The 27,954-nt window shown below is 36.0% G+C and overlaps 1 protein-coding gene across 1 annotated transcript in view; it reads left to right on the top strand.

Annotated features, from left to right (window-relative positions):
• Nucleotides 1-27,067, top strand: part of LOC131434329 (uncharacterized) — a 68,654-nt gene extending 41,587 nt beyond the window's left edge. Inside the window, exon 3 of the mRNA XM_058600997.1 lies at nucleotides 26,936-27,067. Within this exon, the coding sequence (XP_058456980.1) occupies nucleotides 26,936-27,067 (132 nt within the window). The remainder of the gene's footprint in view (nucleotides 1-26,935) is intronic.
• The last annotated feature ends 887 nt before the right edge of the window (nucleotides 27,068-27,954 follow it).

Raw genomic sequence — 27,954 nt, 5'->3', positions numbered from 1 at the left:
TCTCTCTGTCCTTTTAATGCGAAATTGAAATAAGACACTGACGGATGGGGTGTGCAATGGCAAAATGTGCATTATCATAGATGAGAAGACTGCTTCTTCCGGGGCTCGATATTGATTATCATGGTGCTCTTTGACAAGGAATAATATTGCTTGCGTGATGAAGTGGGATGGGGGTGTGGGTGTCTTGCAGTTGTGCCCGAAGAAGGAGCCAGGCTAGAATAGAAGCTTGTTGAAAATGCGACTCCCGTGACAGCGTAGTTACTCTTGCAGATAGAGTTTTAATTCGATTGCTCCCCGTGAAGACGCTAGGATTATCTGCAAATGAAAGCGATGAAAAGTAAATCGGCGAATGATCTTAATTACCAACGTTATAAGAAAATGTCAACGGAATAAAGTTCTGGAACGATCTTAAAATGTTTAGTTTCTTGGAAGCAATTTTTAAAGATTCTGTTTAGAATTGCCACCGATATTGTTCGTCATTTAAGAGGTTTGGTACCGCATGGGCACCAGTTTGTGCTGAGTGCACAATAATATATTCTCAATTTTACGGTTCGTCTTCGACTGATCAGTGCATTAGCTGTTCATACTCAACTACTGATGCCCCCTAATGGTTCAAAATAAACCGCTAAGCAGATGTAAAATTCATATTTATTTTATTATATTTTGAAATATTGAAAAAAAAAATAATACTCTTTTTTTCGGTGCATATGTTTTTGAAGTGCGGAACAATTAACAGGAATCTCATATTGCAAACCTCCTAAGCACCGAAGAAGCGGGGATTGATGAATATTTTTCTCATCAGCAAATGGAGCTATGTCCATTTAGAATCCAGAATAATAAAATCGTCTGTATGCCGGGAACGAATTGACGTACAAATAAGATTAATACATGAACACAAAGGTAATTCACTGTACTTTGTAGAAATAAATATCAATATATAAATCATTTCTCTTTGTTTCTAATGAAAATTCGCACTTTATTCTTGATTCCTCCCATCAAATGCTGCACACCTCCGCAGTCAACTGCCTTGGCGCATTATTTTTCCACATTTTGGTCATCCGAATCGCATCCCGAGCAGCTGTAGTGGCAACTCGAAAAATCCTCCCAAAACTTCACGGGACCTTTATGGGCATTAATAAAAGATAGTACGCGGTTTTTAAGGTATTCTTCCTTGTACAGCTTCGAGTCCATCGGCTTATTAGTCAAGAATACTTTGGTTTTTGATCCGTAACTGCATATCCCTTGCCAAATCGTCAGTTTTTTTTGGCAAATTTGTCCAAACAAACTCGTTGAACGGTACTGTGAGCAGCAGCGTATTTTTATGCGATTTTTTAATCTGATAGTCCAGGGTTTACTCTGACGATTCTCAACACCTTCTGCTTCAGCTTGTGGTCGACATTCTTGCTCAAAGAATATCTAACTTTTAAGTCTTATATCATAAATCTACCGTGATAATTTAGTATGGATACGATTAATACATAACACCAATAAAATTAATTGTTATCTTTTTTCTGTAAAACGCAGCCAGTTTCAATGCGTCCGGCATTTCATCCGCTTGATTTTTCTGGTAGCTTTCGGAAAAAGTAGAGAAGAACTTGAAACCTTGCTCTGAAACGAATAACGTAACGAAGCTAATTCTAGTTGACGTACTTGACGTAAGCTATCCATAAATTTTTCTTTCAAATTATGATTAAAACGATATTTTATTCGAACTAAAAATAGATCCTTTATTGTACGAGGTTAAACTTGAGCATAATGAAACCGGATGAAATTTAAGTTATTCCTTCACGAGTTTTCGAACTTTTGATCGAACGCTCTTCATCAAGTTCCGGACAAGTGCTGCATCGCATTTTTTGGATGCTTTAGCCCAAATTTTTTTCAAACTCCTGAATGTTCCCAGCTACCTTAGCAGTCTTCTTGAATACTCTCTTCACGATTGCCCAGTGATGTTCGATGGGTCGAAACTGAGGGCAATTTGGTGGATTGATATTTTCCTCAACGAAATTTATACCCTTTTCCGCAAGCCAATTGAAAGTGGTTTTGGCATAGTGAGCCGACGCTAAATCCGGCCAAAACAGTGGAGGTGTACTATACTTTTTATATAAAGTCAGCAATCTCTTCTGGAGACACTCAGATCGATAGATTTCTGCATTTATAGTTCCGGTAGTGTACAAAATGGTTGACTTCAAACCACAGGAACATATTGCTTGCCATACCAGTACCTTTCGGCCGAATTTCTCCACTTGAATCGACCTGTCCGCATCGCTCACATCCCCCCCAACGACGACAGTAAAGTATTGTGGATCTGGAAGGGTTTTTGAGTCCTCCTTAGCCATGTGTCCAGAACCTTAATTTTCACTGCCTTTTTAACGCGACATTTTGGAAACGCAGAATTCCAACCGCACAAACATGTAAACAAATGAAAGCTGACTGCCAAACGCACAGCATGCTGTGATCTGAGCATAAAAGCATCACAATTTTTTTCGATACACTCATCACTTCAAAGATGCGTATGGGGTAGAGACAGGACAATTAAAAAAAATGTTTTTTGTGACATCGCTAAGCAATAGTAATACATAGGCTGAAAAGTCCCGGGTTTAACACATAGATGCCGCTAGTTTTATTGCACTCACTTTTTTTCAGGTAATACTAACCTTTCAAAGACACCTTGTAAAATTTCATGATATTCTGTTCATTAGTTTGTGAGTTATTGTACTAAGAGTGTCGTTACTTTTGTTATTTTCAGAACAATTGATCAAAAACAATTTCATGTTTTATTTTACACTGCTTCTTGATAGGAAAAGAATACCGTTCAAGCGAAACAATGGCATGAAAAGTATTATGAAAACTCCGCTCCATCATAAACAACAGTAAAACGTAGGTTTACTGACTTCAAACGTGGTCATAGAGACACCGATGATGCAGAACGCAGTGAACGTACAAATGACGTGGTAACACGAGAAAACATTAAAAAATCCACAAAATTGTTTTGAATGATCGAAAAGTTATGTTACGTGAGTTAGCTGACATCGTAAAGGTATCAAAAGAGCGTGTTGGCTTTATATTGTATGAGCATTTGACTAGAACTAGCATGCTCTGCTCAATGTGGGTGCCGCGTTTGCTCACTGTTGACCAAAAACCAAAACGTGTTGTTGATTCTGAGCAATGTTTGACCATGTTTAAACGTAACAAACCGGAATTTTTGAGTCGATATGTGACAATGGATGAAACATGGATTAATCACTTCACATCGGAATCAAAACGATCATCAATTACGCGTTTGGAAGCTGAAATTGCAAAAAAAACAGCCACATATGGCAAAGAAAAATATTTTGTTTCATCATCCACCGTATTCGCCAGATTAGGCTTCCAGCGACTACTGGCTGTTCGAAGATTTGAAAAAAATGCTTGCCGATAAGAAATTTCATTCGAGCTAAAACTGAAGCCCATTTTCAGGCAAAAGATAAATCGTTCTACAGAAGTGAAATGTTAGAGCAGCACTGGAATGATTACGTTGATGGATAAAGTTAATTTTGAACCAAAAATACCGTGTTCTTTTTGTTAGGCCCGGGACTTTTCAACCCGTGTGTTATGAATTGAATTAAATAGTGGCCACTAGAATTCCTCCTGGTTTTCATTACCTTGCTTCAAACTGGTTCATAAATTTACTGACCAGACGGATCCAGAAAACCCCGTTTGTTATCTTTTCTTAGCACTTCGGAGTGTGAAAAAAATTTTTGGGGTAAATTGTCTTATTAAATGTACCTCTTCATTTCCTAATTTGGATACTCCTATCCTCTCGTTTGATCTATAATGTAATATAATAATATTTCGATTGCAGAATACAAAAAAAAAACATTCCAGCGGGCTGTGGTTGTTGTCTGGGGCTACCACTAAGATCTTATTTTAGTAATGGGAAAATAGGGATGTCCGATAAAATGTTTCGAAATTTCTGGAATGCACTTAAATTACGTTTAGCGACAGTGCACAAACAAACCAAGATGCTACGATCCCACGGATACAAAAATTTTCTTCCAGGTTAGAACTCGAAAGTTGATATTTGCAGGTAGCTAAGTAATTCCTTATTATTCAGTATAATTATTCGTACACCTATTCTGAAACACTAAGGCTCTTTTTATGCAGTGCTGTTATTACGCGGATTCCGAAGCTACGCGTTTTTGAACGAATTTGTGAGGTTACAAGTTGTTTTCTCATACTTTTTTTTCAAATTGCCTGGCTTTTACGCGAATTTCCGAGGATTTGTTTTCACACCGTGATATCTCCAGCGTAAAAACCAGTGCATCCGATAAAAATGGGCCATCTAAATTCTTCTATAAGTTCTGAATTTTATTAGTAAAAAACATAGTCATTCATACCGTAATTCCAGTCATATCGTCACACCGAAGGTTTGCTGAAAAGCTGTGTGATAAGAGCTTTCAAGGAGCATCTGAGTGGTCGATGAATAGAAGGAAGATGGGCAGATAAATTACCAGGAAAGTTGTGCAAGAGTTAAAAAAAACCGCTAAACATGTCAACTTGAAATGTCGTTTAAATTCCAAGGTGATTACTAAAAATAACGAAAAAATTCTGATCTGGAAGGCGATCTGTGGATGTGGGAAAATAAGCGCTTTTTTACCACTTTCGGAGCAGTCAACGGTGCGATTTACTCGGAAGAGAGCCTTAAAAAGCGTCTCGAGCCATTCGTACGATAATTTAAAGGATTAACTCTGTTTTGGCCTGTTCTGGCGTCCTGGTACTAGGCTCGAAACGTATTGAAGTGGGTCACAGTACACGGAGTCAACTTTAGGCCAAGAGATATGAACCCATAAATTAGTCGGAACATCGCCCAATTGAAAAGTCCTGGGAAAGTTTCGGGTAAAACGAATGAATGAATTGAATTAAATGAATCATAACTCATTAGATATTCTTCATTTCCTGAGAATTTTAAGAAAATCTGATAATCGGTATAATTTCAAATGAGTAAATAGAGTAACCCATTCTTCTCAGCTCCAGTACTCATCTTATATATTAAAATCATTGACAAGAGTAAGATCTAGTTTTCGTGTGGCTATAACAGCAGTATTGTACAATTTTTGACCTATTTTTCCTGATTGAAAGTCGAGTTGTCTGCAAAACTAATGAAATGACTTTGGTACTATGGCCCCATGTGTGTGTGCCATTTTTATCGACTACACTCTTTAATGATGGTTGCTTGAAAGGATTCTGTTTAAATATCAGCATCACTGTATACTTCCACAAATAAAGGCGGGGTAGGTAACAGTACGGCTGAAAAGTTCGTATCGTTTAATAGAAACACACATGTTTTTGCCAAAATTCGTTTTTATTATTCAACATAATTGCCATCAGAGGCGATACAGCGATTATAACGATCTTCCAACTTTTCGATACCATTTTTGTAGTGCTATTTGTCCTTTGCCTCAAAATAGGCCTCAGTTTCAGCGATTACCTCTTCATTGCTTCTAAATTTTTTACCAGCGAGCATTCTCTTGAGATCTGAGAACAGGAAAAAGTCACTGGGGGCCAAATCTGGAGAATACGGTGGATGAGGGAGCAATTCGAAGCAGAATTCGTTCAATTTCAGCATGGTTTTCATCGACTTGTGACACGGTGCATTGTCTTGATGAAACAAAACTTTTTTCTTCTTCAAATGAGGCCGTTTTTTTTTGAAATTTCGTCCTTCAAACGCTCTAATAACGCTATATAATAGTCACTGTTGATGGTTTTTCCCTTTTCAAGGTAGTCGATGAAAATTATACCATGCGAATCCCAAAATACAGACGCCATATCCTTACCGGCCGATTGTTGAGTCTTTCCACGCTTTGGGTTCGGTTCATCGCGTGCAGTCCACTCAGCTGACTGTCGATTGGACTCCGGAGTGAAGTGATGGAGCCATGTTTCGTCCATTGTTATATATCGACGAAAAAAATCGGTTTTATTTCGATATAACAGCTCCAAACACTGCTCAAAATCATCAATTCGTTGTTGTTTTTGATCGATTGTGAGCTCACGCGGCACCCATTTTGCACAAAGCTTTCTCATATCCAAATATTCGTGAATAATATGTCCAACACGTTCCTTTGATATTTTTAGGGTGTCAGCTATCGCGATCAACTTCACTTTACGGTCATTGAAAATCATTTTGTGGATTTTTTTACCGTTTTCATCGGTAACAACCTCTTTTGGACGTCCACTGCGTTCATCGTCTTCGGTGCTCATATGACCAGTACGAAACCACTTACGAACCACTTACGAATTGTTGCTTCGCCCGGTGCAGAGTGTGGATAACACTCATCAAGCCATTTTTTGGTATCGACTGCACTTTTTTTCATCAAAAAGTAGTGTTTCATCAACACACGAAATTCCTTTTTTTCCATTTTTTTCACAATAACAAAAGTAGCCTCACTCAAAATGCAATATCTCACAAACTAATAATCAGACAGCTGCCAAATTTATACACGTATCTTTTGAAGGTTGGTACTAACTGAAAATGGTATGGATTTAATTCTAGTGGCGCCCTCTCATAGAAACGATACGAACTTTTCAGCGGATCTGTTATGTGAATACTGTAATTAACACAAAATGATTTCTTTATTAAATCATTATTCCACTAATAATTTTCATCTTTCCTCAGAAAAGAAAAACTCCTCTGTAACAGCTTGTTCCGTCTCTTCAACTCGTCCAGTGGAACTGTGGAATTTATACCCCACTTACTATATCAAAACCGTCGTTCGAGTACGAGGAAGACAAACACGCATAATAATTTTAAGCCCAACAGGTAAATTTCATCAAACGAGCTAAAAACCAATCGAAATATTTACCACCAAACAAAACCAAAATTCATTCGAGATATACACCGACAAATCGTTTAACGTTATTTTCAAGATGCCTAAATAACCTAACGGAACATCACTAACTTTTGAGACCGAAGCTAATTCGACTCGAACAAGAAAAGGCCTTCTCTCCGACGCTCGACTAGAAGCAGAATACTTTCCGGCCTCCCTTTCACTGCGAAGAAAGGCTTTTTCGGCCATCCTTTCTTCCTTCTGTACACACGTTTTGTTTTAGGTGAAAAGAAAATTCACATGCATACGTAATAGTTCGCACTAGCTGCCTCTTTCGGTTATCCTAGAAAGTGTGTGAATAATTGAACGGCTTGTGTTTATCATCTCAGGCATCCCAGCTAGGCTAGGCTGGTGGGTCATCCATTTTTAATTTTCATTATTATTCTCATCTCAGCCCCGAAGCTTTCCCAATAGTTGCGCATTGTTCCTTCCTGCACGGGACCGAGTTGGGACAATGTCGAAGGATCAAGATTCGGTCCAATCAGAAGGTCGATCGAAATCGAAATCGGTCCCGCTGTGCTTCGGTGTTGTGTTGAGCTGAGGTGAGTTGTTTTTTTTTTATCAAAACAAATGGGTGCTTATTCAATCCCGGTAATTTCGGTGATTAAGATGGTTAGCAAACGTTTTAGCCAACACAGCCGTCTGTTAGTGGGATTACACTAAGACGGGTTGTGTATAGAGTCAATGTGGGAGGATAAACAGATTGAATGCCGTTTCAGGTCAATTGGGCGCTCATTAGTTGGAACAGGTCATTTCTTTGGTCGTGCTTAAATTGAATAAAATTCTGTGCGTGATTTTGGAAATTATCTTTCCAAATTTCTTTCCTGAATGTATATTGGGTTTGTATTTGGATTTCATCTGCCATTTTGAACATCGATCAACAACATTCCATTACTATAATGGATCATTTGTATTGGTGTATGTTTTTCGCGGTAATCATGGCAAGCCGTGCTTTTATTTGTATATTAGCGTGGAAATGAAATGCAGAGGCACTGCTGATGCGAAAATGATATCTTCTGCAAGAGCTGTGAAATGTGGTATGATATTAGTGAATGCGTATGGTTTTACCTTACTGCATGATGTATTACAGTACAGAGATCGTGTCCCTAGCGGCGTATTGCGTGACACTAGTTTAAACGCCGTCAAAAAATTGTGTAGGCTTTTGAGTTCTACGGAAGTCTTTTGAGCTATCGCTAAATCTGAAGTAACTTACTTCGTAAAAATAAGTATGTGCGTACAATGAGAATGATTTCCGGTTCATTTTTATATTATACATATATGGAAAATACAACAATATGGGTATTTTTGGAAAATGATGTTTGAGGTGATTCTGAATTCCAAGATGATGATTTCCGGTTTAATGATATTCTGTGAAAACCCTTACAGTATGAGAATTTTCGGAGCGGATTAGATAAGTAGATGTAGGAAAACGACGTTTAAGGTGGTTCTGAATTCCAACTTTGCATAGCCATATCTTTATATTAAGAACTAGCGAACCCCTGCACACTTCGTAGCGCAATAATATTAGATTAGATGTAGAAAATCAAAACTACTTATCAATTTTAATGATTATTGAAGAAAAATATCATTATGATGCTTTATGATAGTGGCCCCAACCTTTTTATATCGCGGGCAACAGGACAAAATATATAAAACCGATGGTTTGCCGAAACGCAAACAATTTACGTACAATTTACCATCCGAAAAAAAAACTCTAAATTCACGCTACAGACTCATAACGATTATTGGCTGTAATAGAAAAGTTTAACGGATGAGAAAATGACTTTCAAATTGAAATGACATAGCAGTGGGCACCACTGGAATGCGTGGAATGAAAACTTTTTCTTCTTCTAATTTGCCATTCAAAATTATTGCCTCGACGACATTTGCGAGTAAATTTTGAACTTTTTACTTTTTTCTGTACTTGTTCCTCTATTGTCTGCACTTTATTTTGTACTTTGTGTGATTGTTTCTGTAATTTGTGTGTTTGTTCCTGTACTTTCTGTGCTTGTTTAAGAATTTGTTCCTGTACTACCTATACTTGCTCCAGTATTTTCTGTATCTGGTCCTGTAACTTCTGTACTTATATCTGTACCATCTGCACAATCTGTACCCTTTTTTGCACTCTCTGCACTTGTGCCAGTACTTCGTGTACTTGTTTCTCTCATTTCTGTACTTGGTTTTGTACTTTCTGCACTTGTACTCCTGTACCTTCTTTATTTTTTCCTGAACTTAGCTTTAGTACTTGTTCCTTTTATTTCTATACCTGTAGCTGTCCCTGTGAATTTCTTACAGCTCAAAAATTATCTTTGGATGGAAATTATTTCGAATACTCTTAAATAAGAATAATCGAACGACCCTCATGATTGCTCGAGATTAGTGAAGTAGAATGGTAGAGTGTTCGGTAAAAATGAATCATCTGACAATTGTTTTTGATGCGATCTCACCATTTTTCTCGAATTCAGGTACACACGTACACTTCGCACTTTAAAGCAGTTTTTTCATGCTCTTTAAAGTCCCAAATGATTCAAGCAAAATACAACAAAATCAGTTTGACGGTTTATGAGCAAGAGAGTGAATCATTCGTATAGGTAAAACATGTCGATGAGTTCTTAAATCTCGGTTCAATCGATGTAATTTAAAAACAGAAGGCAACCATCCCGTTCGTTGTACATTGAACGAACCTGTCCATAGCCACTCAAATGCAAATAATTTGAAATTTCGGAATACTCTAGGTTGATATAATTCGAATCGCATTTGGGCCAATTGAAGACGTTTGGACAAATTTCCAATTCTAAACGAAAGGATTTTCCGTATGTACTATAGCCTAAAACCTCCGCATAAACGTCACCTTTCGAACAAAAAAAATCATTTGAAGATCGGCCCACGCATACCAGAGAACATTAGCAACACACACTTTTTTCGCTACTATTTTATATATATATATATATATATATATATATATATATATATATATATATATATATATATATATATATATATATATATATATATATATATATATATATATATATATATATATATATAGATTTAACTTTATTTAGTGCACTGTTTAATGTTTCAAATTTCAAAAATATGACGTGTTTTGACGATTTGCCCTCACCCTTTGTTTAGCTTTAAATATTTTGGTGATTTGAAACTGATTTGATTGGTATTTTAGTGTTTTTTATCAATTTCGGGAACATTTAAGATCTGTCGCAGATAGCGTAAGCGCCTACTCATGCATTACAATAAGTTCGTTAAGTTCGTTAAGTTTTAGTTTGTTTACTATTGTTGAGCGCAAAAAGTATTTCAAAATTATCATTGTTAAACTCTCGTTTCGGAACCGAGAACCCGTGAATCGTTATTGGAAGACTCTTCGGAACAATCCTAGCGTGAAATACCACCTGGTTGTGTTGTATCTAGCCAGAAATCCCAGTGTCGTATACAGTAATGTATGTACATTTACATAAGGGAAACTTTTTTCGCGTTAAAAATTCCAAATAACGTGAACTTATTTTAATTTGAAAATTCAAAACACTTTTTTCTACGTCATGATTCGATTTACAACCCCCGATTATTACGTAAATGAAGGTTTGGGTGGTGTATTCACATTGTTCACTCCTACAACACATTTTCTTCGGACTCTTCGGACTGCTGGTTTTGGAATTACAGGTGCTAAAATTGGAAAAAAATATGTGCTCCATTTTCTTCAAGATGAATAGACACAAATTTTCAAAATTCACACTGGCAGAATTTCGAATCTGTAGGTCAGAAAAATGATTCCTAATTTCGGGAAAAAAAGAATAATTTACTGTTACTATAATACACTATGAAGTATTTGGACTGTTTTGCTGAAATTTAAGCGCAATGCAGCATACATTGACAAATATGAAATGAAAAAGTGCGGTTAACGTAGGCCTCAGTTTCAGCGATAACCTCTTCATTCGTGCGAAATTTCCTACCGGCGAGCATTTTTTTCAGGTCTGCAAACAGTCAGTAGTCGTTGGGAGCCAAATCCGGCGAATATGGTGGATGTGTGAGCAATTAGAAGATCAATTCAAGTATTTTTACCATTGTTTTGATTGACTTGTGACACGGTGCGTTGTCTTGATGAAACATTTTTTTCTTTGCATATGCGGTCGTTTCTTTGCAATGCCTTCAAACTCTGCAATAATTTCTTTTCCTTTCTCAAGATAGTTGATAAATATTACATCATGCACACCACAAAATACCGATCACCAGTTGCTATCCACTCAGATAACGATCGTTTTGATTCTAGAGTGAAGTGATGGATCCATGTTTCATCCATTGTCACATATTCCGGTTTGTTACTTTTAAATATGGTCAAACACGACTCAGAATCATCAACACGTTCTCGTTTTTGGTCAACTGTGACGACCCACTCACTTTGAACATAGCTTTCTCATAGTCAAATGATCATGCAATATAAATCTTTCTATCTTTACGATGTTTACGACGTGATCATTTTTGCCCCATCAAAATGTGAGCATTTCCGCCCCACCGCTTCGTTTCTATTTTGCGAAGTCATTAAACAAACAAAATTTGTTTTATCAGTAAAATCGGTGATTTGTTTCTGGGAAAACATTCTACAACTCAAAAATTCTACAACCAGAAAATTTTACTTATGACGAAAAAAAAAGGCGGGTGATTAATGTCACAGACATAACTGGAGGACGTGAATACAAGTAGAAATGATAATCGTTTGTATTAGTTGATTGTGTGAATTTCGTAACTTTTACTGATTCACTTCCAGAACTGTAATGGTTCGTTTCTACTAAAGATTGACTTTTTTGTAACAAATATTTTCTCCCACACAATTCAATAACGCGGAACGAATGAGAGTAAAAGGAAAACTCACATACAAAATTTTTATGTCGATTTTTTCATTTCGGATTTGCATATTTCAGTGAAACAATCTTTCCAAATGCTGTATGGGATTCATTTCTGACATGCAGAAGGGCCAAATCGTGGAATTTTCTACTATATTAAATATTGCTCGGAAAATTTTTCTTGAACGCGATGCAGTCAAATACTTGTTTTATTTGCACTCATTTGATGTGAATTTCGCACTGAGAAAAGTGCACAGGGCTAATAAAACTATTCTAAATTTGCATTAGACTTCTGATTTTTACCTCCGATTTTCTAAATAGTTCTTTAAATAACATTTAGAGTCATTAGAACGGCTGATTTTGTATAATATTCCCTATCATTGTTTTTTTTCGTTGTATTTTGTTCTTATGAAAACGACCATCAGCGGGATGACGCAATCGGTTATCTTGGAAGGGAAACTCGCTCTGCGAACGTCCCGCAATTGATTCAAACTGAATTCTTGATACTGTATCTTGAACTGAGCCCTGGGTCTGAACCAACCGGAATGAGGCACTCTCGGCTCAATCAACTGGGTAGGCTAAAATGATTGAAATACATTAAGTGTTAACCTTTTGTACTAGCCCAGGTACGATAAAGGAGTCATACTTCTTTGATTCTCGTTGATACCAAACATTTAAGAAAACTTTATTCTTGAATTATTTGTGATTATATCATACAACTGAAAATGTTATTATAAATCGATGATCGTATTTCTGATGACATGTAGGAAAAAATATGTTGATACGTTAGATACAATAAGAGATATTCACGATCAAAAACTAATCATTCTATCAGAGGGCAAATTTTGAAATGGCGCCCCATAGTTGAAGTAAGTCGTATTCAAGCCAAAACAACACATTCCCACTCACCGACTACTGAGTGGACGTCATGTCAAATATACATAAACTAATTGTACCTAAAACTCGGGCCCACATATGGGATGTGACATTTAATGTTCTAAGTATTGCGAGTGGCAATCTTCGCTCCACGTCTCCTGTACTTGATATTTGTATTCTGAGGCATTCTTTAAATCGATATTTCAAAGTGAAATTGAATCTGCTTAAAAATTTGTACGCTTCAGATACCAAAGAAATAATTGATTAAACATCATATTTTTAGTTTTTATATCTTCAATGTAAGATTTACATAATTAAAAATATTTAGTTCAAAAAGTAAACTCGATCTTTTAAATTACACATGTTTGTAAAACTCGTATTCACATACTATTAAAATCACTGAAAACCAGTGCAGATTTCGTAAGCCAGATACACGTTTCTTACTTCAACCGTGATTAGAATACACTAAGAGTGGCAAACCTAATGGTTATTTAATCAAAACATCGAAGAATTTTCGAAAGAGAAGAAACGTTACTTCCTGTTGACATGACATTCGAGCGGAAACTTGACTGTCATTTGTTTTTTTTTTCGACTTACAGAAGAATCTGTCATCATTCTGTTCTGACGACCTGACCTTTTGTGACTCCATTTCGAAAATCGATCTTCGAGTTGCTGGCCTGTAAAGCAATCGTTGTATCCTTCAGACTACGCTCGGTTCCACAGGTATCACATTATAATTCACTAAAATAACTCGAACCCGTTCTTGTTCGTGAAGAAACACGTATTTCAATATTAGCCACATGTCTCGCACCGAAAGCCTATCAGTTATCATATTCAAATATGAGAGATCCTCAACTCTTTAAGTAAGCTACCACGTTGGTTCCACACAAGCCCGGTTTAGGAAAGCTCCTCTTCTCGAATGAATTTTCCGGCTTACAGTTCCAATAACAAATTGATTTTCCTCCGTACGTTGTAATGTTCCCAAACTCTCTCTCTCTCTCTCTCTCACACACACACATAAGCTGTCCCATGATTGAATTTTCATAATACCAGGAATGCGAGACGTGAAACTGCCGGCTACACAACGACCGACACTGCTTTCTTTGACAGACGATTGGAAATTATTGTTCCCGCATGATAGGTTTATTTCACTTTCCCGGTCAGACCCATGAATCATTGATGAAAACGAACGGGGGCATCTTCGAGGGAGTGTGGTTGAAAATCTGACGACAAAAAAAAATGAACGAACCGGTTACCAAAATGTGTCACTTTTTGATTCGAAGGTATAATGAAAAACAAATTTTTTTGCAGATCTATTTCCTTCGGTCTTCAATGCGATGCATTTTTCCATCATCTTCTCAACGTTGCTGGCAAGTTGCGTGGCACAATGCCAAAATCACCGGCAAAGCTTCATGATGGACCGGGACATCCTGGTTAACGTATTTTACTGTGTAACAAAGCTTTGTCACATCGTGGCAGGTTGAAACTGGAATGCATTAGCTTTACTTTGTTTCACTTAAGGCAGAGGCAGAGCAAGCGGAATAGTGAAAACGGATGTTCGAAACGATCAGATCGAGTTTTTTGAAACAAGGTAAGTAAAAATAAATATTTTATCTGTTTCGATCTCAACTTCAATTGAACTTTGCAGTAAAGTTATTTATATGATTTATTTTTACTTGCTTCGAGATGTAAATTTAAATTTTTTGCGACGCTCCTCTCAAGTGTATCTATAGATACGTCAATTTACACAATTTATTCTAAGTGTGTAGGTTTCCCCAGAGTCTGAATTAGAATTCAACATTCTGAAGACGTACACGGAACTTTGAGCGTTCATTCAGGTTGCCAAAAGTTGTAATTAAAGAGGAAAGAAAGTTCACGTGGAGCTAAATTTGAGCTATTTTTATCTTTATACTAGCTGACCCGTCGAACTTCGTCTCGCCTGAAATTATTTTTTTAAATTTGTGTTTTCGAACAGCAGAGTTGCCAAACGTTAATGTTTCTTTCCATTATTTTACTGATTACTTGGCTTACAATAAACGAATTACGACAAATTCATATCCAACACAATAACTTCGTCCCGAAGAAGAAATATCATCAAGAATTATTGTGGATATGTTCAATGCTTTTGTTACGCAAAAACTAAACAAATGCACCGTTTGCCATCTCATCCTTCGAGTCAGTGTATTAAACAGAGATTGTAGATCTCTCTCAAACTAAAGATTTGACATGTGGGATGATGGATTGGATTGAATCATATCTGACTGGTCGTAGTATGACTGTGAGAATTGGCGACTGCGTTACTCCATCATTCATCGTGAGCTCTGGTGTTCCTCAGGGAAGCCATCTAGGACCATTCATATTTCTGCTATATCTAAATGATCTGAATTTCGCATTGCAATGCATGAAGCTATCATTCGCCGACGATTTCAAACTGTTTCATCTCATCAAATATCTGAAAGACTCAAACTTCTTGCAGTCACAGTTGGATGTATTTTCTAACTGGTGCAACGTCAACAGAATGGTTATCAACGCCTTCAAATGCTTCGTTATCTCCTTCTCTCGTAAACGAACCACGATCATGTATGATTACACTATTTCGCAAGCTGTACTAAAACGGGAGACATCAATTAAGGATCTAGGAGTGTTATTGGATTCAAAACTTAGTTTCATAGATCACATAGAATATACCCTCTCTAACGCATTAATGATGCTAGGATTCATCTTTCGCATCTCAAAAAAATTCAATAACATATACTGCCTGAAATCGTTATATTGCGCTCTAGTTCGCGAGTATGCTGTTGTTGCTGGGCACCATATTATCAAACAGATAAGCTACGCATTGAAACTGTTCAGTGCAAGTTCATTCGTTTTGATTTGCGTCGCCTGCCCTGGAGAGATCCATTTAATCTTCCAAGCTACGAAAATCGTTGTAGACATACACACTGTCCGCCGTGATACACAAAAAACTGTTTTCGTCGCGGACCTCATCCAATCTCGAATTGATAGTGCACATCTCCTACAACAGCTAAGTTTTGACATTCTTCGGCGTAATTTGCGGTTTAATCCCTTTCTCAGAATTCCTCGTGCTAGAACTAACTATGGGTTCATTGAACCGTTTTCGAGTATATGTCGCGTATTCAATACTTGCTCTGATGGATTTAATTTCAATTTATCTCGTAACGCCATTAAAACCCGTTCTCTCCAAATATTTTCCCGCTAGTTTTATTAGGATAATTAGTCAATATGAATAGTTGTTAGTTAGCTTTGTAGTTTAAATAAGGGTAATTTAAGATTTCGTTATGAATCATTTGGTCAAATGTTATTTGTTGATACAAAAGATGAGAAGGTTTTATGCCTGCTGGAGAAGGAGAACCAAAATCTCAGCTCCAGCAGGCTTTTCCCTTGCTCCTAAATAAACAAATAAATAAATTAACAGATGGATGCAAAAGAGATGACCAAGATAAATACTTTAAATTGACCCCGCATATTTCCAAAAGCAGTGCTCGGGGATTGTTGTTTATCATTGAATATTAAAACTTATTTGTACTGAAGACGTTTAAAATTTAATAGCAAATCCTTAGGGATTATCGAAAGTAATAAACTAATTTTGAACGGTTGTCCATAACCTACTTCACCGCTAGTGATATTACTTAGTCGTGTTTGATGAATGTTCGTAGCAGGATAATGACAGGATCAATTTTCGATTAATGAATTAGCGATAAAATGAAAAATACTTGGACATTCGAAAGTTCAAATTACCCTTTTATTAAATATTGTGTCCATTAACTTTGACATGAGAAGAATTGTATCAAACGGCCTCTCATTCGTCAAGCCACCACATCGGTTTACTTAGTATTCAGTCCTGAGAATCAATATTCTGTTCTAGCGGAATGAACATGAGGAGTGATTATACCTTTATTCTTCTTATCGTTAAAGCCAATGTATAAAACAGCAGATCTCACAACTAATGGTTCTTACATGCCACGATTTCTCCTTCAGATATGATATTCATGATTCGCATATGGTAATTCGTCAAGTAATCCAAAGTTCGGAAAATGAAATGATTTGGCTTAAGCAGCTTACAAATGTCATGAATAGCATCCTAAGCAGACCGTTTTGAAGTTAACCACCCTTGAAAACTTACCCGAATCGGCTGAACAAACTTCAGCATGCTAAATGCCAGGAAAATATTTTCATCTGAACTCATTATTTCAACAGCAGAATCCTAACATTGATACGTAAAAAAATCGTTACATAATTTCATTTGTTCAACTCACGCCCACGATGGCCAACATAATTCATCTAACTACATCTACTGGTAAATGACATTAGAACTTGTGTTTCTGTTTACGGTATAGCTAAAGTCATTTGGCAAGTAATGATTTTGATACCTTATTAAGCACGTGTTTCCAAATGACGAATCAATCATGCATGTAAAATCTCCACCCAAATCTACTCGTTTCGCGCTAAACGATTTTCCAAAGATCTAGTATTCTTTTCTTCAACGACTGAGCATCTCCTTGCGCGCCAAACATCAATTGTAGATCTAGCAATCATTGGCGACTTTTTCAGTGAAAAATTCCATTGTCCATACAAAATAACTTTATTGGTTTTTCCCACTTTTCCGGTAAGTTTTCCAAATTTTTTTGATGTACGAACCCGGTGGGGGTAAAAACTGATCAAACAAAAAAAAAAGCATCTCAATCCGTCCATCCGTTCTTACGTGATGCGATTACAAAGAATGATCTCTGCATTTTTATATATAGATATATATATATATATATATATATATATATATATATATATATATATATATATATATATATATATATATATATATATATATATATATATATATATATATATATATATATATATATATATATATATATATATATATATATATATATATATATATATATATATATATATATATATATATATATATATATATATATATCTATATAGGCACGATGTCCCTTGATCGTAGTGACTCAATGACGGAATGCATATGACTTGTTCTAGAAGACCGTTGTTGGCAGGAGAAAATGGTCTGATGTCATTTACCAGTTCATTGGTCATCGCGGGCGCGAGTTTAATAAATCAGAAAATTTTTGAATGAATCAATAAAAAGATTGTGCTGTAGAAGCGCTAAGGTCACACTAAAAAATTATCCTTGCGTTTTTCTTTCTAATAATTTAGATTAGACTAAGCGCACAATTCTGTGAAGAATGTTCAAATTGGTATAATATCAAATTAAAATTTTAGCGTAGTCTCTCTAAGCAACCAAAAATTCCGAAGTACCTGAAAAGTATCCACTTTATTAGAGCTCTAAAGTACGCGTAGCACTTTATGGCAACTTGAACATACAGAACAAGTTCTGAGAAAACTTCCTCGCTGCATAAAATCTGTACAAAGAAAAATGGACTATTCAGAATGCTTTGTATGCTGCTTAAGGGGGGGGTAGGATTTGAATGATGCAAAAAATAATTATATCAGAGAATTTTTTTTCAGAATTATCGTGCATCAAAATAAATTCAAATGTTTTGCTTGATAAAAAATATCATTCGAACAACATTTTGTAATTTTTTCGTGGAAAACTATTGAGAAATAATCGAAATGTACGATTTTTAACGAAAAAATCCACCATTTTGCAGCTGTAAAACCTCCCAAAAATAACAAAAAACGAAAAGGAAAACGTTGGGGTCTGGTTTTTCATATGTAGAAAATGTGTGCAAAATTTATAAAATAATTGGTGCAGTAGTTTTTGAATGACCATGGACACGAATTTTCAAAACCTGCTTTCGAGAAAAACGCGTTTAAAGTTTTATGTCTATAAAATCGAAGGAAACAATTTATTACTCTAGGGATCCCGCAGGGTCTAACATTTTCCAAAAATCATGATTTTTCTTTTATAATTTGTCATAATGAAACATATAAAGAATGTTTTGTAAAGTTTTTAGGTCAATCGAAGCTGAAATAATGGACCTGTGCGCCGAACTCTCACTTCTTCGCAGTATGAAATAAGCATAAATTTTGGGTGATATTTCGTTTTGAGCTAAAGCGAATGTGTGTCGAATTCCGTTGATTGTAGGTTAAGTTATCAGAAAAATAATGAAGAGAAACGTTAACCGCTTAGTCGTTTGACAATTCTGCTGCCTGAAAACATAAATTCGAACAAATAATTTGTGGGCGAGACGAAGTTCGATGGGTCAGCTAGTATATATATAAAATAAAATAAACAGGTATAGAATTCGCTCAAACCTTAGAAAAATTTTCCGAGGCCCGGAGGGCCGAACGTCATATACCAATCGATTCAGCTTGACGAACTGAGCAAATGTCCGTGTGTGTGTGTGTGAAATTTTCAGTTTTTTGACAATATCTGTCATATTTAACCTTGAAAACAGAATATTTTTTCAGATATAGATTCGGTAATAGCTATCCAAAAAGCCATACATTGTTAAAATCCGTCCATTTTCAACGGAGATATCGACATTTTTGTGTAAGCGACTTTTCCCCCTATTCCAACAGTAGGAGTTTTGAGCGCTGGATGATAAAGCAATGCTTGGGAGCAACGTGAAACACGATTTTTTATACTGTTATATACAATTGTTTCTAAGTACCAAAAAGACTATGTACAGCATCCTTTTTTATGACATTTTGCCTCGGACAGATTTTAGCATGGTTCGTTTTTGGCAACATAATCGTCCGAATATGACATATGCAAACCAAATGATGGCAGAATTTACGAGTTGAAAGCAATTCCATAGTTATATTGTTTCTAACTAAATGCTGGAAGAACATACCACCCATATACCGTTCGAATCAGATCGTCGAGATCAGCAAATGCGTGTGTGACAAATAATTTCATTCAATTTTTTTAGGAGATGACTCAACCATTTTCTACTATCTCAGATTCATATAAGAAGTCGTATGCTCCCAAACAAGGTTCCTGAATTATGTTTGGTTCCGATTTCTGGTTCCGGAGTTACAAGAATGATATGTGGAACGAAATTTAAATTGTGTAACTCAATTTTCTCGTAGATGGCTGAACCGATCTAAGATTCAAATTAAAAGTTTTAAGATTCTAAAAACATCTTTCTTTTCAGTCAGATCCTACTTCACAGAAATTAATCAGGTTTATCGGGTTAGCAGATTTGGATAGTTGATATCCAACTAAACTTATTTCAGTTTTAGTGATATTCAGTTTTCGATTCTGAAGGTACCCAAAAATTTAATTCGCGGTACGATTTCTCCAAGATGTCTACACTGATTTCTCACAAAATCAGAATTTTTTGCTATAGCATTTATAAAAAACTGTACAGCAGGTGAATTTATCTGACTTCATCTACACCGATTATCGAATTCCGGTTCAGATATCGAATCGTTTCTCAAAAAAAGCCAAATCGAATTTCTGAAACAAACATTCAAATTGAAATAAAGTTAGAGTCCCATACAAAATTAATCAATTTTATCCAATTCTGACTTCCGATTCTGGAATTACAAGATGATGAATTTTTAAAATTCAACCCGATATAGAAGATGACAATCCCGAAAAGCTTTGAAGTTGGACTCAAAACTATTGCAGTTTATTCGTCATATGGCCATACGAATCGGTTTGGGTTATGCTGGTTCCTGAATATCGGCTCTGGAAGTACCTTAAATTACCCTAAACTCTAAAGTGGAAATTATTTCGACATATCATGGAATGTTTAATCGATTGTTACACTTTTAGATTCAAATTCGATCCGATTTGCTGTTTCGACATTACAGAGTAATGAGTGATTAAAATCTCAAATTGCCACTTGAATCGACGGACATTAGAATAATGTCATGAAAACTGAAACACCGAAGAATATTCATGCAAAAAACACATGCGGATTGATAGTAAAGGTACCATCTCACTGCTAGGTGGATTAAGCCCGTTTTTATTTTTCTATCGGTGTGATAAAAAATATTCATAGAGGGAACGGCGACTTGAACCGAGAATCATTGGGTCACAAAGTACGTCCGTTAACCTACTGAGCCACAGAAGCACACACGTGTTTGGCTATAGACTGGCATATAAATCTATACAGTCGCACTTACTAGCCGAATCGGAACCAGAAAAATTTTGTCTCATCCAACATTAAGTCATTACAAGTAAAATTTTTAATTATTTGAAAAAATGAGTCTTAGTGCTTCGCATATTATTTGGGATTAGGTCACATGTAAAATTCAATTTTTTTTTCGTGAGTGTAATTTGAGTCAATTAAATAATGATCCGCTAAATTCTAGCCTATCAAGCTTGGTAACTGCTATATGGTGATTGATCTTGCCGAAAGCAGCGGAGAAATCCGTGTATATAGCATCTAGGGTACCCAAGTAACAATTCGAATGCCTTATGGTTTTGATTATAATTTATAAGTATTTTGTACACACATAAAAAAAACCCTGTGATTTTACATCTTTTTAGATGCACATAAATGGAGCGTCGCAGTTCACGCAAATTTACGTGGAAGAACATTTAAAATTGTGTCTAAAACTCCATGACATAAAATTCATTGAAATAAAAAAAAAGAAGACTGATAGCAACTGCCGCGACTTGAACCTAGAATCATCGGATCGCAAGTACGTCTGTTAATCGACTGAGCCACAGAAGCATGCATCTGCTTGGCTGGTAAAAGGTGCATTTAAATTCATACAGTCGCACCTGCCAGCAGAACGCAAGTTACAGTCGAAACCAGTAAAATTCAAGCTCATATAACATTAAGTCATTCCAAATAAAATTTTCCTTCATTTGACAAATTAAGTCTTCAAAAATTACATCATATGAGGGATTAGGTCACTTGTAAAATTCAAATTTTTTTGTAGTGTAATTGATTTTTCAATCCATATTACTTGTTTTATAACAAATATAATAAGTGTCTCTTTTGACAAGTAACATCATAGTTTTTAAAGCTACTATAAAACCCTTTACCTAGACTAACAACTGGACTAAAAATAAATCGATTGGTACTAGAATAAAACCATGCAAACGCTCTTAATATTGCTTTAAAAATTTTTTTTTCAAAACATTATTGTCAGTTAAATTCTTTCATAAATCTAGTTTTGTGTGTGTGCGTGTTCATTGAATGAAAGTTTCACTCAGAGCTAATTTGACGGGTTCTAAAGTATATCTATGACACTCTTGTTGTGGGTTATTTGATTTATTGCTTCTTAGATTAGGTGTAATTTGCGTTAAAGAAAATTTTATGGCCGCCATTATGGTGTTCTTTGCCGTAGCCTTTAGTGACATCAAAAAAACTTCTACATGCAAAAATGAGGAAGTATGATGGACTTTTATGATTCATTTTCAGAACGTATGCACAAGTTTTATCGCCACGAAATAGTTTTATACAAAAAAGACGATCAATCACAGAAAATAATTTTCATAAATCATGGAGACTATCGCGAGAAGCGTACTCATTTCAAGACGATTAGTTATAATTCTTAATTTTATCCTTACATTCACGATAAAAATAAAAGCGCATGAAGTTTTTACGTTCGGTAAAAACCTCAAACTTGTAAATAAAATCCAATAACTTCTTACTGATTGCATTCATAGCAGACATGACACACATATAGTCAAGAAAAGTATTATCAGAACGACAAGTTTACTCATAGCGGAATTCATTCCTTCCAAATAAATTTAATGTTGATCGTAAAGCTGGTTTCAAAATTTTCTTGAATTTGAAGTTTTAACGCAGCTTTATGCTGATTCTTCACTTTGCTTTATAAACCTTATGAAGAATGGTCCACTTTGTCAGGAACATGCTCTTATAGTGATTTTCAGTACGCTTTCGTGGAGTTTAAAGTTTTAATGCAAGATTTATTATGTAGCGTCGAAGATAGCTACAAGTATTTATTAATGTTAAAAATGTTACTTGGGTAACGACTCAATTTCATCTCAATCGTAAGGACGTTACCTCAAAAACTTGCTTTAGCCACTAAACTCACTAAAATTTTTAATATTTCTGCTTATAACTCGCCTTGCTCCACATTGAGTACTGATTTACATTTCTTGGAAATTACATTAATATTCAAAAAAAAGCTAAAACACTTCTAATAAGTTCAGTATTCTCTTCATAATTTCACTTCAACGAATTTAAAATCTTACTGCAATGTAAAACTAAAATAAAACATTAAAATTTTTACTGCAAGGTTAATCTGGATTGGCCCTGGATATGAAAATTTCGAAAGCACAGCTATTCTATAGGTTTCCCTATAGAATTATAGTTATTATATAGATTTCCCTCCCCTGTAAACGACCAAAATGGTTGAAGCCGGGGTAAAATAATTAAACAAGTTTTTCTATAGTACGAATGTAGTTATGATGATAAACAACCTTTCGTTATAAAATAATCATTATCAGATGAAATTTTTGAGCGATTATATAGAAATAATGATGTAACTAAACATTTTATAACGAGGAGAGAGTAGCAAGTGTTTATAACCATGCACGGAATGACCGAAATTAGCTCTGCGCCTAATTTGTATGACTGTTTTTGAATTAGTTGATTTTAACAAAAAAATCCAAAATAACTATAAAATTAGTTGAAATTCAGAATTTACTTCGCTGAAAAAACTCTTTTTTTTGAGAGATTTTGTTTAGACAAACCAGCAATATTTCAATCAAACATGAAATTCTCATTGACAACAGTTTTGTAATTAAAATCAGAAAACTTGACCCTATCTATCACCATCATTGCTGAAAGACAGCACAAAGAAAACAAAAATGAAATTGGTTTTATTAACAAGTTTTTTAGTCAAAAACTCATGAGAAGTGTCAAATCAAAACAATCCATTAAAAAGCTAAAAAGGATAGTCTTGTTGGATTTAGTGGATTCGTGAAGAAAAATTTCTAAAAAGAAGTTTATGTTTCATTTATGTCTTTTCCTCCAAAACAACATCGTATCTATACCTGCCAATATAGAAAAGACAACCGCAACTGAAAAATTCTTTTCGGTAGTAGTGTGCCATCTAGTGGCTAGTAGTCACTACGGTGTTAACGTTTTTTTTCGGTGACAGTGCGCCATATAGCTGCAGATTGCAGAAGCCAATTAAACCATTTATGTTGGTTGAAAGCAACGTTTTTTCTCCAATTCAACGAAAAAATTTGTTGAAAAGAAATTAACTGTGTCTTAAATAGGAAATGGCAGCACGTTTGGTTGGTGAATTCAACTAAAAAAATAGCAATTTAAACTAATATTTTATTATTATTATTATTAAAGGAATGAGACTTAAAAATCTATATTAGCAAAAGTAAGATTTTTTTCAGTTATCTCAAAAAGTAACTAACTAAAATCAGAAAATTAACTATTTTTTTCGCCAAAATGCTGATTTCGGTCCTTCAGTGTGTATATTGAATCTGACAAGGAATTACGGAAGTACCTTACAAGCACATATACATATGAAACTCGGAGGTTACTAAGATGGTATTTATATAGAGAAAGGTGAGATCTGAGATGGGACACTGATCATTCGCAATCTGAACATGAACGGAGTATTGTTCAATCGGATTATCGTCTAAGTTGTGTTTCATTACAATCAAAGTAGCAACGAGGAGGACAATTTCTAAAAAAAAATTTCGGCCTTGCCTTCACGAAACATTTCTGAGCAATCTACAGTTGTCTATAAAATCGAAAGAAACAATTTATTTTTCTGGGAAGTGCTTTCGAAAAAAATCATATTTTTTCTTTGTATTTTGTCATAATAAAACATTTCAAGAACGTTTTGTCAAATTTTCAAGTCAAACGAAGCAGAACTCTTGGGTGATGGTGACACCGTGCTCTTAGAATAAATGAAAAACAGAACTTTCCATTATATGAGGTTTCATTTATATTTTGCATCCATAGTTGAATTGACCAACCCTTCGTGTACAAACTTGTTCAAAACTAAGCTCGGATCGACATTTCTTTTGAACTCAGACTATGTAGCCAATCTCAGAAAAAAATAACTAAAAAAATGCCGAAAGTCTCTAAGCCACTCAGGAAACTTGTTGACCATTCATTCCGGATCATAAATCAAAATCTGTCAGTCAGGAAGCATTGGCATGGTAGTAATCCTACATTTATAAGTACTCAATATAAACACATTGCGGCTTGTGCTGGAAATAGCAAATCCTGGCGAGAATACATGCACCAGAACAACAACAACAACAACGACACAAACAAACTCCGAAACCGGAACTGGAGCTAACGAAGAAAGGAACAACGAATACAGACTCTCACATATATTTGTTTACACAGTTCCATAAAATATAGTGCCGACAGACCGGTCCAAGCAGGCTGGCGAAGAAAAGAGCATCAATTTTCCTTCCATCCCTAACTTGTTTTCCCTCTTACTTCATCGCTTTTTCGAAAGACAAGAAGAATGCAGCTCCGTGTTCCTCTGCCTTTGCCTTTTGTTGTCTTTCGGAAGCTCGACAGTCCACGGTGCAAAACAGGACCGATGTAATGGGAAAGCTGCAGAAGCCTCTTATTTTAATCCTATTAGAAGGTGAGCTGCCGGCTAGTAGTTGTGTCTGGTAGAAGTGGGTGGAATATTTCTTACCTCTTCTGAGGTGTGTTTGCTTGCTACTGAACTACTGAACAACGTTATTACCGTTATCAGCAGCTCTTGTTCGAGTGCTCACTTTCTATTTTAGTTTTCTCTCTCTCTTTCTCTCTCGCTCTACGCTTGCGACCGGTATAGATCAAGCATCCTTATCTACCTACCGAAAGCATTGATTCCTTGCTAATGATGTAAATGATGCAATAATAGATCAATTGATGGCGGAAATGTTTCCTTCGGCGGACACTTTTAGGGCTTTGCAGGGGCCGATCATAGTTCGTTGCAACCGGTTGTTTCCACTTGAACAACTAAAACAACCTCTGTTTGATTGGCGAAATGGAAAATCCTGGCAAAATTACTGTCTAACAACCATCAAACCTGTTTGAATACATCAAGCCTCTCAGGAATGAATGCGAAACTCATTTTAACTGGCGTTTTATCGTTTGAAGTGAACTTTCCTTGATAAATAGTGGAAAAGAGGGTAAAATGCACCATCGTTTTTGAATACATAGAATGAAAATTCGTAAAAGTTTTACTGGTTTCATTACAAAAAATCGCAACCCGATAAAATTGTTATGAAATTAGCTCTAGAAGTTAAATATCACGTGAAAGTAGTTCAAAAATTACTTTTTCCTGAGCGGTTAGTGAAATGAACTAAATCGCATTAAATTAAAACATTTTATTCCACCATTGAATCTTAACTATTTCGCTACCAATGTCACGAGATTGTAACGTACGAGTTACGATACTTTCAGATCAAAATTGATCCGGATTGGTCCATTTAAACCGCGCGCGTCAACTCAATCGGTATTTTCTTTTTTTTCTAGGTTGATCTGGCTATTTTTACTATAGGAAAATAATTGAACAATGAGTTTGCTTAAAATTCTGCGTTTCAAATGTAATTTCGGCTACGATATCATTAAAAATGTTGCAAAAGTGTTTTGGGGAGTCTTACCTATCGAGAGCGCAAGTATTTGAGTGGCTCAAAGTGAAAGAAATTGTACTTGAAAATTGTCTTTTTAGCATTAGAGAGATAGCAAAGGATCTTGGCATCTCTTATGGATCGAACAAAGCATATTTTGGTTAATGTTTTGGGAATGAAACGCGACGATGGCATGCTCGTACCGAAAGAACTGATTTTTTTGCATGATTGTGACTGAATTTTTGGCCAAACACGAAACGAAAGTCATCGTTTAGCAACCCTTGACTTTTTTCAAAACTAAAATATCCACTCCGGGGAACGTGCCATGAATCGATCGAGGACATAAAAACTAGTTCGCTGAAGAAACTGAAGGTCATCTCGATCGAGGCCTGCGACAAGTGAATGGAAAATTTATAAAATTTGATCAGAAAGTACAGTTTGAGGAGTTAAGTGATTTAGTATTGTCATTTCTAATGTGTGTACTCGGATCGCAGAAGTTTTCCACGTAATAAGGCTTATTCGCGACAAAGTCTGGACTCCCAAAACATGGTTTACCTGCCAACACTGTCCATAATATTCTTAAAAATTTCGGTACATGCTTGACAACAGCCAGGAAGCCGTCCCCCATTTTTTCACCCCCGGTTGATGTCTACTAATTAGATCTTTTTGTCGACCTATGTTAAGTCATTACTTACCCAATTTTCAATCCCGTTTGCTATAACAATTACTTCCATCTGTTTCCATCCTTCTCTTCCACAAAATTCATCGAACAAGGAGAGCCGCTCCAGTCGATCATCAGCATGCGGGTCACCCGCCGAATCCTAATAACCCGGTGGTGTTTCCCGCAGACCCACCTAAAGAAAAGCATGCGAAACCACCATCGAAACGTACCAACGTCAGCTGGACAGTTCCTGGGTAATCCCATCCTCCGGTTACGACCGGCTACCAGCTGGAGGCTGGAACTCCCAGAGTTGCTGTGAAGAACTGTAACAAATTACTGAACCATCCTAGTTTCAAATAATTATAAACTAATACCCTTGGCATCTAAGAACTAATGTACTGTGCCTTAATAAATATACCTTCAAAAAACAGCCAATAAGGCTTGGACCGGAACAAAAAAAAATAACGGATCTCTTAAGCCACCAGACGGACACGAAGGTGAAGCAAATATTGAAGAAGAGATCAGATCTTTCGGAACAGTCTGTAATGTCTCTAACTTTCGTGCATACTTCCGAGTACCGGCAAGATATGAAGTCGTTAAAGGTGAAAATTTTACCGAAACGTAATGATAAAAAAAACGTGACGACTGAACTCGGAAGCGCAATTCGTATCGGGAATATTTGACGAAGTTTTCCTACGTGATAATGGAGGATGAAATTTATGTACAGGAAGACTTTAGGCAGCTTCCCGGAATATCTTTTTATACAGCCATGCAACGAAACGGCGTGGAGAAACATTTCAGAAGGATGAAAAAGGCAAAGTTCCGCAAAAATATTTGGTTTGGCAGGCAATATGCAGCTGTGGTCGGACAAACCAAAGCTTCATTCCTACTGGAATGGTTGAGATAAATATATACCGTGAAAAATTCCTAAATAAGCGATTGTTACCTTTCCGACGCAGCCATGACGCTCTCTCGCTGTTCTGGTTTGATTTGACATCCTGCCACTACGTCAAAGATGTTTTGGAATGGTATAAAACGAATGGACCTAACTGCCCGGAGCTAGGATCTATCGAGCGGTATCGGACTCTCGTGAAGAGAGAACTCTCTCAATATAAACAAAAAGCTACAACGGCAGAAAACTTTCGAAAATCTAGGACAAAAGCATCTAAATCGGTTGCAGAGAAGTCTGCACAGACCCTAGTGGCT

This window comes from Malaya genurostris, chromosome 3 (assembly GCF_030247185.1).
Source record: "Malaya genurostris strain Urasoe2022 chromosome 3, Malgen_1.1, whole genome shotgun sequence".
Lineage (NCBI taxonomy): Eukaryota > Metazoa > Arthropoda > Insecta > Diptera > Culicidae > Malaya > Malaya genurostris.
Note: the sequence above shows the minus strand (reverse complement) of the source record. Positions and strands in the feature narration are given on the sequence as shown.